Genomic DNA, 10,532 nt, shown 5'->3' with positions numbered 1-10,532 from the left:
CTTGGCCTAGCAAAATTCAAACTACCTACGTCTGGCTGAAAAAACATGAGTCAAGTCTAGGATAGAAGGAAGGGCAAGATCAGAGGGAGGGAAGTGTAAGAGTTAGTTGCCTAGATAGCTGTGAGTCCTCATACAAGAGGTCTGAAGGAGGCAAAGACAAGGGTGCACATGTAACTCTTGTAATTATAAAAGCTAGACCATGTGGAAACCAGTTCTGGCATTTTCTAAATCATGAATGTATGGCTTGGCATCTAAGATTTCTTATACCTTTTTCTAGCACTTTGTAAACATAAATGGTCATGTCCATTCACTTTCCATTTTACATTTTATCATCATATGTTTAATCAATAAAATATATTGAAGAGCATAAGCTTAGAAGACATCCAAAATTCATTTAAATGTATGCTGTGGAACTTGTAAGTTCTGCACAGTGCTCACTCTCTTTTTTTTTTGTTTTGTTTTGTTTTGTTTTTGTTTGTTTGTTTGTTTTGGAAGCTAGGTTAAAAGCTGCTTGCATATTCTTAATGTAGATAAACAGGAGGCTTCATAAGCCAGCACTGCCTACAAGAACATTTCTTCCTCACCCTCAGTTGATAAGATCCGGTAGTACTTCAAGTAGGCTGCCTTTATTATCCTAATAATGATCTTTAATATCATGATACTTAAACTCCTGCCAAACATTTTTTTTCTGTGCCAAGTTTTCAAGAACTAATGAAGTATATAGTTCTTTATTTAATGGCAGACTGCTGGTCGTGGAACCAAGCATCTTCCCCTTCCCCTTCCCCTTCCCCTTCCCCTTCCCCTTCCCCTTCCCCTTCCCCTTCCCCTTCCCCTTCCCCTTCCCCTTCCCCTTCCCCTTCCCCTTCCCCTTCCCCTTCCCCTTCCCCTTCCCCTTCCCCTTCCCCTTCCCCTTCCCCTTCCCCTTCCCCTTCCCTTCCCATAAAATAGAAGATAACCAAGTCTCCAGTTTGGATTCTGATAGATTTGACTGGCTTTCAGCAGATGTAGAAGATTTGCTAGTATCTTTCTCTTTGGCCCATCTGCAGAGTTACAGGTGAGAAGTTGAGTAGACTATGACACTTGCCCAGAGGTTCCTCCTCTTTTATAGTACGTTCCCTAGATGTGTTTTTGTGGCCCTACTGCTGCATTCTGACACTCCATTAGCCACTTTATCCACATTCTAATACAGTTTGTTGAGGGGTCTGGGATGCTGTTTACAGTCACTCAAATACATTTCTTGCACAGGGGCTTGCCAAATAAATGTCACTCTTTTCTGTTGGGCTGTAAGCCTCACTGCCGAATCAGAGAAAACTGTAGAAGTCAGCCAAGCTTAGACACCTCTTGTTTTACTAAGAAACAAAGTGCTTAAGTGCTTTTGTGTAAAAAGATAAGCTATAAAGGATCTTCCCTTCTTTTGAGATGAAGCAGTATTTTATGTAAGTGGTATGAAATAGCAAAATTAAAATACCTCAGATGAGCAGACGATATTAAAACAGAAGTAAATTCAGTCCAGAAATTAAAGAAATTAAAGAAAGCTCAAAACTGATCAATGAAGGGCACATTTCCAGTAAAGACTAAACTTGCTTCTGATTTGGCAGAACATCTGATCACCACTGTGTTATAACTTTAACTCATTTTGCTAAGAGAAGCAGTGAACTTTTCTAACGTCTCCTTAAAGGACATAATCAAATAGGCTCCCAATTCTTCATTTGTCTCCTGAACAGCTGCATCATAACTGCCAAAGAGTGGAGTTGAAGCCTTCACATCCTCACGATTTCCTTGGAGTAAAATGAGATTAAGCTCCTCTGCTATTTTTTCATATTTTTGGTGATCAAATCTGCAGAGACTGGCATCATCAATTGGATAGCTGATGCCAATAGGGTAACAGTCCATTGGAACTGGAAACTCCACATTTTTCAGCATTGGCAATTCACAGAGAAATGCGAAAAGGTGTTTAAGTGCTTCAGATGACAGTGGGTTTCCAAGAAATTTAAAGTCCTGTAGTTTATGACAAGGGCTTAAGCCTAAAATCAGCATGTTGACATGACTATCTTGGATATTACAGTCCTCCAAGATAAGACTCCTAAGCACTGAAGAGGAATGGCTAAGAAGTTTGAAGAATGTTGATGGGTAAAGGCCAGGTATATCATGCCCACTCAGGTCCAGGACTTCCAAGTGATAAGAATGGAAGCTATTGGCTAAATAGGCCATATCATCATGGTTCAATGAGCAGTTAGAAACATCCAGCATCTTCAGTGGAGTTTTTAGTGGGCTGCAGAATTAAAAAATAAAAATAAAAATAAAAAAAATATTCCATAAAACATTGAAAAGCTACATTCACAATTTTTCACATAACTATTCACATTATGAATGCAGCCATATGCCACATTCATTATTTTATTAGTCTCGTTTGAGAAACAGAAGCATGTCCCAACAATGACAAGTATATTTTGCTCCTGCAATCAGTCCTGTAAATTATCTCCTACCTTACAGGACTCAGAATGCCTTGGGTTGGAATGGAGTTTAAAGATCATCTACTTCCATCCTCCCTGCAGTGTGCCAACCACTAGATCACAGTGCCCAACTGGTGGACTCCAACTGTTTTGGTTTAGAGGGTATTAATTTGGTAACATGCTATGTGTATATTATGTTATATTCTGTCAGCTTCCATTACGTGCTGAATTAATATCAGATCACTACTACCATGAAAGCATTGGTGGCTTCTTTTAGAAAGCTGTCACCATTCAAGAGGTTTTTATCACGTCCTTTAAGGAGGGATTCATTCCAAGATGAAAGCCAATCAGAATTCTAGCAAAACATCAGATTTTATTTCTAGTTTTGTCTCTGCTGTATGTGTTGAAATGCCCAAGAGGGCGTCGCCGCCATTTTGCAGCCACTCGCCGAGGCGCTTGGCTCCAGGGCAGACGCATTCTGCAGCGGAGCGGGGGATCGGGGCAGGCAGGGCTTGCTTCCTGGCATCGAGGCCACTCAAGGCAGCCAAGAGAGCTGCCAGGGCTCGGCAGCCCTCGCGAGGGAGGCTGATGAGGCGCAGGCGGAACCAGCAGCGCCCCGTCCCCGGCCGTTCAAACACAGCTCCTAGGGAGCGCGGCGGCCAGGACGGGCAAACAGGGTCTGGGTGCAGGGAGCGCCTGAGCCTGTTGCTGCCATCTGAGGGCAGCAGAGACACCGTGTGTGTGAGGCGTGAGCAGGTGGATGACCTGGTCAGCCTGGTGGCAGAGCTCAAGGAGGAGATGGAGAGGTTGAGGGCTATCAGGGAGTGTGAGAGGAATTAGACTTGTGGAGCAACTCCCTGCAGGGCCTGAAGGAAAGGCACTGGGGTGAGACACCCCGAACAGTGGGGGGCCCTCTGCCCTGTCACTGTGGAGCAGAGGGAGGGGACCTAGGAGATGGAGAGGAATGGAAAGAGGTCCCTGCTCAGTGTCACAGGGAACCCCCCTCCCTACCAGCCTCACCTTCCCAGGTGCCCTTTCACAACAGGTTTAAGGTCCTGGAGCTTGAGAGACTGATAGGTGAGGATGAAGTGAAAAGTCTACCCAGGAGGATGCCTAGGGCGAGGAAGTCAACTCCACGCCTCAAGACTGCCTCCACTAAGAAAGAAAGAAGGGTGATCATTGTAGGCGACTCCCTGCTCAGGGGAAAGGAGGGCCCTATATGTCAGCCTGACCCTACCTGTAGGGAAGTCTGCTGCCTCCCTTGGGCCCAGGTCAGGGACCTGAAAGGTTGTGAAGTCAGGAGGGGTATCAGTAAAACTGCTTTCTTGGACTTCTGGAGGGCAGACTGAGCTGTTCAGGACACTGGTTGGCAGAGTCCCTTGGGAGGCAGTTCTGAAGGACAGAGGAATCCAGGAAGGCTGGGTAGTCTTCAAGAAGGAAATCTTAAAGGCTTGGGAGTGGCCTGTCCCCACGTGCCCAAAGACAAGCTGGCGCAATAGAAGACTGGCCTAGCTGAACAGAGAATTGTGGCTAGAGCTTAGGAAAAAAAAGAGGGTTTATGACCTTTGGAAAAGAGGGCGGGCCACTCGGGAGGACTATAAAGATGTTGTAAGGCTGTGCAGGGACAAAATTAGAAAGGCCAAAGCTCATCTGGAGCTCAATCTAGCTACTGCTGTTAAAGATAACAGAAAATGTTTATAAATACATAAACACGGAAAGGAGGACTAAGGAGAATCTCCATCCTTTACTGGATGCAGGGGGAAACTTAGTGACGAGAGATGAGGAGAAGGCTGAGGTGCTTAATGCCTTTTTTGCCTCAGTCTTTAGCAGCAAGACCAGTTGTTCTCTGGGTACCCAGTACCCTGAGCTGGTGGAACGAGATGGGGATCAGAATGTGGCCCTCATAATCCATGAGGAAATGGCTGGTGACCTGATAGAGCGCTTAGATGTATGCAAGTCAATGGGGCCGGATGGGATCCACCCAAGGGTACTGAGGAAACTGGTAGAAGAGCTGACTAAGCCACTTTCCATCATTTATCAGCAGTCCTGGCTATCAGGGGAGATCCCAGTCAACTGGCGGCTAGGAAATGGGATGCCCATCTACAAGAAGGGACGGAGGGTAGACCCGAGAAACTCTAGGCCTGTTAGTTTGACTTCAGTACCAGGGAGGATTGTCTTGAGTGTCATCACGTGGTTCTTGCAGGGCGACCAGACAACCAGGCCCAGTCAGCATGGGTTTATGAAAGCCAGGTCCTGCTTGATGAACCTGATCTCCTTCTGTGACAAAGTCATGTGTTTAGTGGATGAGGGAAAGGCTGTGGATGTGGTCTACCTTGACTTCAGTAAGGCTTTTGAAACCATTTCCCACAGCACTCTCCTGAAGAAACTGGCTGCTCATGACTTGGACTAGTGTATGCTTCGTTGGGTTAAAAACTGGCTGGGTACCTGGGCAGCTATCAGGCCGGGTGCTAAGTAAACCTCCCCATGGTCAAAAAAAAAACAATACAACAACAAACTAACAACAAAATTCCTGTGATGACACCAGCCTCCCAGCCATGTATTTATCAGGTGGGCTTTCCAGGTCCTTTCAGTATCTCTCTCTGCCACTGAAGGGATAAAGGAAAACACCACTCATCCAGTAACCGCCTCAATCCCCTGAAGTCCATTTTGATAGCCTTCAGGCTTGTTTCAGCAATTTCATTGCTGCCAGCATGAATTATCAGTAACGGATAATAATCAGAGGAGTGAACCAGGCTAGGAATGTCCTTGACCTGGGCCCCAGGGAGGCAGCAGACTTCCCTACAGGTAGAGTCTGGCTGACATATGGGGCCCTCTGTTCCCCTGAGAAGGGAGTCACCTACAACGAATACACTTCTTTCCTTCTTGGTGGAGGAAGTCTTGAGGCATGGAATTGACTTCCATGTCGTAGAGAACCTCCTGGGTGGACTTTCCCCTACATCCTTACCTTAAGCTCCAGAGCCTCAAACCTTTTAAGGGAGGTGAGGCAGGTAGGGAGGAGGCTTGCTTGCAATGCCGAGCAGGGACCCGTTTCTATTCCTCTTCATCTCTTAGGTACCCTCCCTCTGCCCGACAGCTACAGGGGGTCCACGACTGTTTGGGGTGTATCACCCTGGTGCCTTTCTTGCAGGCCTTGCAGGAAGTTGCTCCACCAGTATAACTCCTGCACACACTCCCTGATGGTCCTTCTCTTCATCTCCTCCTTGAGCTCTGCCACCAGGCTGATCAGATCCTTCACCTGCACACGTAATGCAGGTGTTATCTCTGCCACCCTCAGAGGGCAGCAACAGGCTCAGGCACCCCCTGCAGCCAGAGACCTGAACAGCCACATTTTGGGGATGGCAGTTGGTCTGGGTTGCCGTAGTCTTTTTGTTGAGAGCTTTCTGCCTGGTGGAGACCATGGCTGGGTTTGCTGAGATGTCTGGGATACATGTCTGGGATACAGATGATAGGTGAGCCTGTCCCCTGAGTGGGGAGGGATACTCTGCCTGGCCTGCTTGTCCCGCCTGTATGAACTGCTGCACAAACCAACCCACCATGCCCTGACTGACTTGCCGAGCTCTGGTCTCTTGCCAAGGGCTGCCTTTGTACAACAGAGGGGTGCTCCTGGCTCCACCCAAGCCTCATCAGCCACTCTCATTAGGGCTACAGGGTCCTGGCAGTTCCCTCGGCTGCCTTGAGAGGCCTTGATGTAGGGAACTACCTGCATGCCACGATCCCCCGCTCCTCTGCCCATTTGAAATAGCCTCCTGCATATATGAATATAAAGTATCTATGGAAACTATATTTACAACCTACTTTTTAAAGGAAAAAAAAAATCACTAGAGGCCTCAAAAACACTTTTAATATGCTTTAAGTCTTGTACTGAAGGCCAGCCCAAGCTGAGATACAAGCTCAGGAATGGGGCAAACCAAAGATGTCCTGGTATACTCCTCTCTTATGTTGGCAGACAAGAAAATATTCTCATACTCATTATATGGGTTGTGAAAGGCTAATAAGAAAGTCAGGTTTTCTACATACATTAGACAATACACTGACTTCCACTTCTCACCCCAAGATACTCTTCCCTAGCTTCCTGCTGCTCTTTCTCACAAAAACCCTGAGATACACGCAATTCCCTTATTCTACAAGGTTCTCAAATTGCTGATGGCACTAATGACTGTTCTTTACATTTTGGCTGAAAGCAGGATGACCAAGTTACCTGAGAAGTTTCTGTATTCTTCCTGTGAGTATAGAAAAAGCCAGACTCAGCTCAGTCAGTTGTGTCATTTCACCCATCTTTTCTCCAATTGTGGTAAGCATCAGTTCATCTGAAGCTGTGTGTCTCAGCACATTAAATGTTCGTGCTGGCAGGGTCAAGGACATCAGCAGAGGGAAGTGGATGCTGTTGAAGAGTATTTCCAAGTGTTCCATTTCCAGGCGAACATTGTGAACTACTTCCAGTTTGCGCAACAAAGAGGGGTCAGTGAGTTTTATGATATAGAAGAATTTCTGCAAAGCCAAGTTGTCAGCTCTGAATGCAACACAGCAGATCTTCAGTGGACAATAACATTTCTGCAACAGGGCCTGCACTACCAGCTCATAGTTGCGTTCCGTAACAAACAAGTCAACTAGCACGTCAATACTGATTTTAAAGGTACATGGCTTGCATTGCATTTGTTGCAGGTGAACCAGCAGTTCTAAACAAAGCTTAGAGAGCAACTCTGTCCTGGCCCACCTCCCCATTGGCTTCTTACAGTCACAAAATTGAACTTCAACATCTTTTATACCTGTCAGGTCCACTAGTTTCAACCTTTTCACATAGGGAGAAGGATGATGCAGGACATAGTCTCTCAGCCCTGTAAGACAGCTTTCCAAGCACACTGAGCATGTTCTGTGGCTCAGGTCTTCCTGGTAGTCCATAGTAGTTCCCAGAAGTTTTCCCATGTTAAAGTCGACAAGCGGCCAGTTCTTTACCAAGTCATGAATCACTTCCCCTTGCTCTAATAAATAGCTTGCTTTAAAAAGAAGAGGAAAAAGATTATGGGCAACACTGCTGAGACTCTTCCTTGCAAACTCTGCATTTGACACGAATGCTTCAGCGCTAAGGAATCGGAGAGACTTCATTGTTGCTTTCTTGCCGTTATGAAGGGTGACTTCTGTGTTTAACTAAAGTTGCTTATCACCTTCTATTTTTAACTGCAGCTGCTGCTTGCTACTTAGGGAAGCCTTGTTGGGAAGGTAAAATGAACAGTCACATGCTGATCCTCTACTTTCTATTTTGGACCTGTTACACTGATTCTGCAGCAGTTAACTTCTATGAGATCTTTATTCTGAGAGCATTAACCATCTGAAATCCACATATTTATAACAAAGCTAACTCAACTAAGCATAGACCACTGCCCAGCCATAACAGTAAATCAGGACAGCACACATATGTGAGAATAGTTTTATATCTTTCCTGACATACAAAAAAAGCATTCAGGGTTCCAACATAAATACATAAAGTGATCTTTGTTCCACTTTCTTTCATGAAAGATGCTATGCTAAGATGAATAAAACCACAGTATCCTGGGGATTCACATACCGACTTCAAGGTGGAAGATTTCTAAGAATTAGCATAGAGGTTCTTTTTCAAAACCATAGCCATAAGGAGAGACTGAGGTGCTAGTCACTGAGATACAAAACATCCCTCCTTTTTGCCCATCCTACTCAGCAACGAATAGTTAAATGTAGTGGCTCCAGTGGAAAATACAAGAGACTATAGAAGAGCTCAAAGCCTAGGTGACCACGACACTTCCCTTTGATGAGAGACTGAGGGTTAAGTGCAAGACAAGAAGATAGAGCACAAATTTAAAACTTTCTCAGTTTCCAAGTAAACATTCTATTGCTGTTACTTTCTGCAACTGATACTCTTTTCTTTCCAGTTTTCTGAGAAATGATTTCATTGGAATACTGAATGGGAAAATATTTTAAATCTGTTATCTGTTGATAATAGCAGAGATGAGTTTTCTTTCTTTCAACCTTGGTATTATCATGTAAAAACAGAATTCAGAGGTTTAAGTTTGCAAAGATATTTCTGTGGCATAACAAAGGGAAAAGAACATACAGGACTGATTTATTACAAAATGAAAGTAGGAGAAGAAAGGAGCTTAAAACTGTGTAACAAACACAATGACCAAAGTTCATTCTAGACGCTGGAGTTGTCATTGCTGGTCTCTGCAATCAGAAAGATAGAGACAATGCACCCCTTATTCTCTGAATGCTCCTAAGAAGGAACAGCTCTTATGAATCTTTCTCTAGGAAGCTGCTGATGGGCTTGGGAAGAGAGAGGCAACACAGCAGTGGTATAGGTTTTATTTGCCCCCAGTGGCAGACTAATTCCCCTGTGTACATCTCCTTCTTACATACACCCGGAAAGTCTGTCAACCTTCCATATCTTGAACAATTTGATCCAGTCCAAGACTATCAAATCAGAATTGCATTTGCACTTTTTTCCTCTTTGGTACAAACATCATTGTTTAAAATGAAGTACTTGAAACATCTGCCATGGACATATCTAACACAGATGAATCATAGAACACAGGTAAAAATGCATAGCTCTCCTTTATGTTAGATAATAGGTATAATCTATGATATCACATTGTTTCATATTTCTATAAGCATCTCCCAACGTGAGGTGCTGCATGAGAATAACAGTGATCCTTGAAATTCTGAACATTCAAATGCAATAATAAGGTGGCTTACATGAATGTCTAGAGGTGAGCCATGAACATGATCAGAGAACTGGAGCAACTCCTATGAAGACAGGCTGAGAGAATTGGGGTTATTTAGCTTAGAAAAGAGAAGGCTCTGGGGAGATCTTATAGCAGCCTTTCTGTACATAAAGGGGACCTAGAGGAAAGATGGGGAGAGATCCTTCGTAAGGTAGTGTAGTGATAGGACAGGGGGTAATGTTGTTTATGTGTTGTTTGTTTTTTAAAAAAGAAAGATTTAAATTAGATATAAGGAAGAAATTGTTCACGATGAAAGTGGTGAGGCACTGGAACAGGTTATCCAGAGAAGCTGTGGATGCCCCCTTCCCTGGAAGTGTTCTAGGCCAGTTTGGATGGGGCTTTGAGCAACCTAGTCTAGTGGAAGGTGTGCCTGCCCATGGCAGGGGGGTTGGAACTAGAAGGGCTTTAAAGGCCCCTTCCAAAACCATTCTATGACTTTAACAAGTAGGTATGCATAAGCTTTCCACTGGACTACCCTTACAAATAGATGTTGCAGAGGTAAAGTTTGCCAAAGTTTGGCAAAGGAGTTAACCATATCACATTTTCTCTGCCCATGGATTGTATAGAAAAAGCATTTCTAAGCACTATCTTCCTTCTTAGACATAATATCAATGCCCTCTTGTGTTAAACAAGGCTTGTAATTTGTGCCTTAGAATAGAAAATTTCTTGACGAGGAAATTTTCCCATTTCTAGAAAAGTGTTCCTTTTCAAGACAGCTCTGAACTAACCCAGACAATGTATGCCAAGCTTGACGTGGAACAACTTGGAGGCAGTGCTCTTGTTTTCATAGCTGGCTGGCTAGGAGTGTTAATATGGGTCATTGCTCATGACTGGAATAAAAAAAGAAATATTGTGTTGTCTGTGTATGTGCTGTGTAGTATTCAGTAGACTATGTCTGCTTTGGATCCATGTTGACTAGCATGCTATCCTTGGTCTAATACAAAATGAATGGCTCCAGTTCCTTTTCTGCCATGTATATGAATCAGATCTACTTATATTCCTAATAATAAAATAAAATAAAATAAAATAAAATAAAATAAAATAAAATAAAATAAAATAAAATAAAATAAAATAAAATAAAATAAAATAAAATAAAATAAAATAAAATAAAATAAAATAAAATAAAATAAATACTAACTCAGAATGTAGTTGCATGCAACCTACAGGCGTGGGGCAGAGTTGCTTGAAAGCTGTACAGAGGAAAGGGAACTGGTGGTGCTCACTTGAACCTGAGCCAGCAGTGTGCCCAGGTGGCCGAGAAGGCCAAGGGCATCCTGGCTTGTATCAGAAACAGTGTAGCCAGAAG

The 10,532-nt window shown here is 44.0% G+C and overlaps 1 protein-coding gene across 1 annotated transcript; it reads right to left on the bottom strand.

Moving 5' to 3' along the window:
• Positions 1 to 921: 921 nt before the first annotated feature.
• LRRC14B (leucine rich repeat containing 14B) lies at positions 922 to 7,643 on the bottom strand. Its single transcript, XM_068674653.1, has 2 exons — positions 6,673 to 7,643; positions 922 to 2,272 (listed from the first exon to the last, which is right to left on the bottom strand). Exons 1-2 carry the CDS (start codon positions 7,575 to 7,577, stop codon positions 1,627 to 1,629), a joined length of 1,551 nt encoding a protein of 516 aa, XP_068530754.1. The 5' UTR covers positions 7,578 to 7,643; the 3' UTR covers positions 922 to 1,626.
• Positions 7,644 to 10,532: the final 2,889 nt, after the last annotated feature.

The sequence above is a fragment of the Anas acuta genome, chromosome 2, assembly GCF_963932015.1.
Source record: "Anas acuta chromosome 2, bAnaAcu1.1, whole genome shotgun sequence".
NCBI classification, from domain to species: domain Eukaryota; kingdom Metazoa; phylum Chordata; class Aves; order Anseriformes; family Anatidae; genus Anas; species Anas acuta.
This window is presented reverse-complemented; position numbering and strand designations above follow the sequence as displayed.

Bases quoted from the DNA above. Each gene is read 5' to 3' on its own strand.
- LRRC14B (XM_068674653.1), bottom strand. From the start codon at position 7,577: ATGAAGTCTCTCCGATTCCTTAGCGCTGAAGCATTCGTGTCAAATGCA. The intron at 2,273-6,672 runs GTAACTTGGTCA...TTAATTCTGCAG, and splicing joins AGAATACAGAAACTTCTCAG to CCCACTAAAAACTCCACTGA.